This window comes from Lolium rigidum, chromosome 5 (genome assembly GCF_022539505.1).
Source record: "Lolium rigidum isolate FL_2022 chromosome 5, APGP_CSIRO_Lrig_0.1, whole genome shotgun sequence".
In the NCBI taxonomy this organism is placed as follows: Eukaryota; Viridiplantae; Streptophyta; class Magnoliopsida; order Poales; family Poaceae; genus Lolium; species Lolium rigidum.
Window position 1 is genome coordinate 245,949,957 of NC_061512.1, and position 5,242 is coordinate 245,955,198.

The following is a 5,242-nucleotide window of genomic DNA, read 5'->3' on the forward strand; positions in this document are numbered from 1 at the left end:
CACCAAAACTCCCATCTTCTGCGTATAAATATAAGTAAAAAACGATGATAGAAGCTTTGACAGGCTACACACAAGAGGCGATGAATGAGAATCACACCCAGGAACCATTCAACCATGCTTGAGATGAATAAATATCGCAGCACAAACTGGACCACGTAGAAGATAGCACCACATGGTGATCGATCGCATCACCACCACCTACACATTCAGCTGCTGCTGCTGAAAATGGAGTCATTGGTTAGTACTATGAATGTAGGGAGGACCCCCATCAGCTGTTATTGTGCGGAGGCAGAAGGGGGCCTGACCTGCCTGGTGAGGAAAGGGAACATCAGAGCCGAATCATGGAACCAGGCCGAGATCCAAACGGGATGGATGCACCAAAATGACAACAGCAGTATTCATACCTGAACATGGCTGATGCTCCAAAACGGGGATCATCATGATATGAAAACTACAAAGATCAAGCTGGCTAGATCACAATGCATACACATGGAAATTCCAAATCGAGACCGCCCCTATGGTACTGCATACAGAAAGCGCAATGCCAAAATGGGCTCCTTCCATTCCTGAAATAATTGGAGGGTACGAATCATGCATAGGAAGATGCAGCAAGTTAATATAAACATGCAAAAAAATACATAAAGAGCTACTAAATATCTGTAGATTTGTTATTGTCTTCGGGTTGAAAGAAAGAAACTTCGTCCAGTTGAACTAACAATTTTCCGGGTACATTGATGAGAAAAATGGTTCAACCTCTGAAACATGGCTAACCTAGGTTTGATTTATAACTGTATTACATATCTGAATTCATACCATCAAGATTATCCTTTTTATTTGTTCTTCCAAATATAGATCAACACGCCAATGTAATTTCTCAAATTGCCACCACAGTTCGATGTAGTATGCAATAATTGCAACTTTAGGTTAAACCACTATGTTGCTTGGACGAAAGGATCCTGCCTAATTCTTAGAGGCCTGACAGAGAGCATACATTACTGCAGGAAGATTGCAGCCTTGTTAGTTTGTGTATAGCAAAATCTTTAGGAACAGTACTTCTACCAGTTGTTGGCTTTGATTCGACTGAAAATCAGCCCTCAAGATGAAGGCAGGCAAGCACTAAATGTTGTCCTAAAATGTTCTACTCTTCGGTTTCTTGTCCACTTTGATCCTAACTGTATGTTGTCATGAAAATTAGACAGCCTAGAGCAGCATATGATTTGAACAGATGGAAGAGGATAATGATGATGCCACATGCAAAAACAGACATAATAAATAGCTAAAATGACCATACATAGAGAGTGTCGAATCAGATTGACCACCTCGGAGAGGGTTTATATATATACACAAGGGGGGAAAGTAAACGATTCTGGCAATAATGCTATGAAGATATGCAGATGAAAAAATGTACCTGGGACATTGATTAGTTATCAAATATGAATCTCTGCTGCAGTTGAAAATGTACTTCAACTTTGTTGCAGTCCTCAACTGGACAGTGCAGCATAATTGCAGAAACAGTCAAGCAAACCATGATACATCATTAGACCAAAGACAGTACACGATGCTAATTAATCTCCCAAAACTATGCCACCACAAAGCAACCCAAGTTCTGTAAACAAGGGGGGAAAGTAAACAATTCTGGTCATAATGCTATGAAGATATGCAGATGAAAAAATGTACCTGGGACATTGATTAGTTATCAAATATGAATCTCTGCTGCAGTTGAACGATGACGCAATTAGAGGCTGTAGTTGCAGCTGAAGCATGAAAATGTACTTCAACTTTTTTTTGGCAGACATCAACTGGACAATATAGCATAATTGCAGAAACAGTCAAGAAAACCATGAGGTCATATGGAAGAAAAATGTAAGGCGCTGGGCATTCAAGAATTTTTCTCTGATAGAAAGGTGAAATGTAATATACATGATACATCATTAGACCAAAGAGAGTACAGGATGCTAATTAATCTCCCAAAACTATGCCACCACAAAGCAACCCAAGTTATGTACGCGCGAGCACGCCTACAAACCCCCGCCTCCAGGACACCTGAAACAAAATTACCTCCATCCATGTATCAAGAACCCAACCAAAGATGCAAGCAACATCGGCCTTCGCCATGTTGGGGATCAAAAAGGTTCAGCCAGAGTATACATAGAAGCCGCTCGATCGGTGTATATACAGTGCTCGGACATTGTAAAGAAGAAGACAGCGGGCTCCGCTAGTAGTAGGCTTTTGCGCCTCTGGACTGGTACAGCTCGAGCCTGATCTTGGCCTCCGGCAACAAGGTCTCGATGGTCGGGTCCTGCATCATGTACGCCTGCTTGGAGGCCCATTCGAGCACGGTGAGGATCTCCGCCTGCGCCAACTCCTCGCTGTCGGGAACACTTTGCGCAATGTAGCACACGAGGGTGAGCGCCGCGAGCTGCACCGCCTGCTCCCCGAAGTAGACGAGCTGAACAAGGTGCTTGGCGCCGCCGGCCTCGATGATGGCCTTGGAATGGTCGACGCGCAGGTAGTTGTCGGTGCAGGCGAACTTGGTGAGCGCCATGGCGGCCTCCCGGGAGACGTCGGCCTCCCTCTCGTCGAGCAGCTTGACCAAGGGCGCGATGATCCGGGTCTCGGTGGCGCGGAAGGTCCTGGAGAGGCAGCCGAGCGAGACGATGCAGGGGACGAGCAGGTCGTCGTACTCGGCCTTGTCGACGACGCGGAGGAGCTGGTCGACGACGGCGCGGGCCGCGGGGGAGGTGGGCTTGAACGCGGAGCGGCGCAGGTCGGAGTTCTGCTCGGCGACGCCGCAGATCTCCATGAGCGCCATGGCGGAGTTGTACTGCACCTCGCCCTCGCCCTTCTCGAGGAGCACCGCGAAGCAGAGCAGCGCCCGCGACTCGGTGATGCTCTTGCAGATGGCCGCGTTGCCCTTGGCGAGCTGCCAGAGCGCCTTCGCGGCGTTGGCCTTCATGTAGGCTTTGGTTTCCGGGTCCTCCAGCTCCCTGCCCCTGGCCGTGGATCCGGAGAGCGAGGTGGAGTTGTGCTGCTTGGATCCGGTGGCGCCGCCGTTGCTGCCTATGCTCTTGGCGGTGCTGCCCCCGCCGAGGTTGCTGGATTTGGCGGCCATGGTGGATTGGACCAGGCTGTGCATCTCGGTCTTGCTCTGGGAGCCAGCGCCGGCAGAGAGCAAGTCCGGCACAGCACCGCCGGTGATGTTCTTCTTGTCCATGACGACGGAATGTATGGACAACTTGGAAGTGACGGCGTACTTGGAGTGCTCCTGGACGGTCTCGAACGCGAGGTGCCCGACGAGTAGCCGAATGACGTTGTGCTGCGCGAAGGCGTCCTGGCACTTGGGGTGGTTAGCAGCGAGCTCAGACACAGCCCACGCCACCATGGCCTGGACCTTCATGGGCCCGTCCTTGAGCACCTTGGCGAACGCGGAGCACGCGCCCGCCAGCACGATCTGCTCGACGCACTCGGGGTCGCGGCCGAGGAGCCCGATGGCGAGCGCCGCGCTCTCCTGCCCCTCGGGGCGGCCCTCCTTGACGAGCCTGAGCAGCGGGGGGACCCCGTCCTCCTCGATGATGAGCTTGGAGTAGCGGTCGCTGTCGCGGGCGAGCGAGACGAGGCTGGCGGCGGCGTCGGCGCGCGCGTCGAGGTTGCCGGTGTAGAGGACGGCGATCTGCTCCCAGATGAGGAAGAGGATGGGCTCGTTCTGCGCGATGGGGGGCAGCCCGATGTGCGCGTCGTCGTCCTCGTCGGCGGCGGCCGACGAGGACGCGGAGACGCGGAGCAGCCAGGAGAGGTCGCCGGTGGAGTTGTCGAGCTGGTTGGCCATTTTTTTGAAGGAGCCTGCCGGGATGATGGTGAAGACGCGGCGCACCAGGCCGTGCGCGCGGCACTTGTCGACGAGGGCCAGGGCCTTGTCGAGGGCTTTTTCCGTGTCGTCGAAGATGCGGCGCGCGGGGCGCTCGTAGAGGTCGGCGCGCGCGGCTTGGCGGAGGAGGGCTGCCAGGCGCTCGACCTTGGATTTGAGGTCCGTGCACTCCTGCCGGAACGTGTAGGCCTCGTCGGAGGTCTTGATTACTTGGTCGGAGAGCTGGATCGGGCGCGCCAGGATCTGCTTGAGGTCGTCCATGTTGGCGGCCGGAGGGGGGTGTGCTATGGTGCGGTGGTCAACGGGTGGTCCCTCCCCTGCCGCCGGGCCGTAATGGGACGGGGGTATCCCGTCCGGCGGCCGGCCGGCTGGCGGAGCTTCTTCTTCCTGCCTCCTCCGAATGGGGGGAGGGATTGGAGGAGGAGGAGGAAGAGGAGCGGGGAGGGAATGGTGGTGGTGGGGGAGTAAATTCGGTATCGGTTTTCTGGGGTGAGGGGGTACTTGGGCTGGCTGGCAGCGTGCGTGCGCGTGAGCTGGAACCCGGACGCAGCGGGCGGGCGGACGGCAGCAACAACATCGGCCGTCGTCTGCTCCTCGTGTCGTCTCGTCTCGTCTGGTGTTGCGGTGCGTTTCCCTCGTTTTCCCGGTGAATTGGGCGTGGTTCCGCCTACATCTCCGTCGTTTCCTCAGGTCTGCCTGCGCGCCGCGACAACGTGCTGGTCTTGGCCATTTCCTCCCCTCCTACATCTCCGCCCGCGCCGGTTCTCCGCCCGAGTTCTCGCTGCGCCGCGGGGCGAATGCATCCTATTGTCACATTATCTCTAGCGGGTGTGTCAGGTAAAAACGTCGGATCGATCCAATAGGAACGTCACATTATCTATTTATAATGCTACATGTTGTGTTTGGCGAGATCCGATGAATATAGAATATTATGTTAAGTTGATTATCAATCTATCATATATGTGTTGTTTATGTTCTTGCATGCTCTCCGTTGCTAGTAGAGCTCCCGCTAAGTTGATACTTGTAACTCCAAGAGGGGTAATTATGCTCGATAGTGGGTTCATGCTCCATTAAATCCGGGACAGATGACGTAAAGTTCTAAGGTTGTGGATGTCATTGTTGCTACTAGGGATAAAACATTGATGCTTTGTCTAAGGATATTTGTGTTGATTACATTATGCGCCATACTTAATGCAATTATCCGTTGTTCGCAACTTAATACGGAAGGGTTCGAATGATAACTCTGAAGGTGGATTATTTAGGCATAGATGCATCGTTGGATAGCGGTTTATGTACTTTGTCGTAATGCCACGATTAAATCACATAGTAATCATCGTTGATATGTATTGAATCTTTATTTGTTAATTGCTCGCTCGT

The 5,242-nt window shown here is 52.6% G+C and overlaps 1 protein-coding gene across 2 annotated transcripts; it reads right to left on the reverse strand.

Moving 5' to 3' along the window:
- Positions 1–2,044: 2,044 nt before the first annotated feature.
- LOC124652941 lies at positions 2,045–4,138 on the reverse strand. 2 transcript variants are annotated; one of them, XM_047191990.1, is made up of 2 exons: positions 3,097–4,138; positions 2,045–3,060 (listed from the first exon to the last, which is right to left on the reverse strand). In XM_047191990.1, the coding sequence occupies exons 1-2, from the start codon at positions 4,124–4,126 to the stop codon at positions 2,216–2,218; spliced, it is 1,875 nt and encodes a 624-aa protein (XP_047047946.1). In that variant the 5' UTR covers positions 4,127–4,138; the 3' UTR covers positions 2,045–2,215. The 2 variants fall into 2 exon arrangements, with proteins under 2 accessions (XP_047047946.1, XP_047047945.1); XM_047191989.1 differs by having other exon boundaries at positions 2,045–4,138.
- Between the last annotated feature and the right edge of the window lie 1,104 nt (positions 4,139–5,242).

Excerpts from the sequence above, each read along its gene's own strand:
- LOC124652941 (XM_047191989.1), bottom strand. The coding sequence starts at position 4,126 with ATGGACGACCTCAAGCAGATCCTGGCGCGCCCGATCCAGCTCTCCGAC.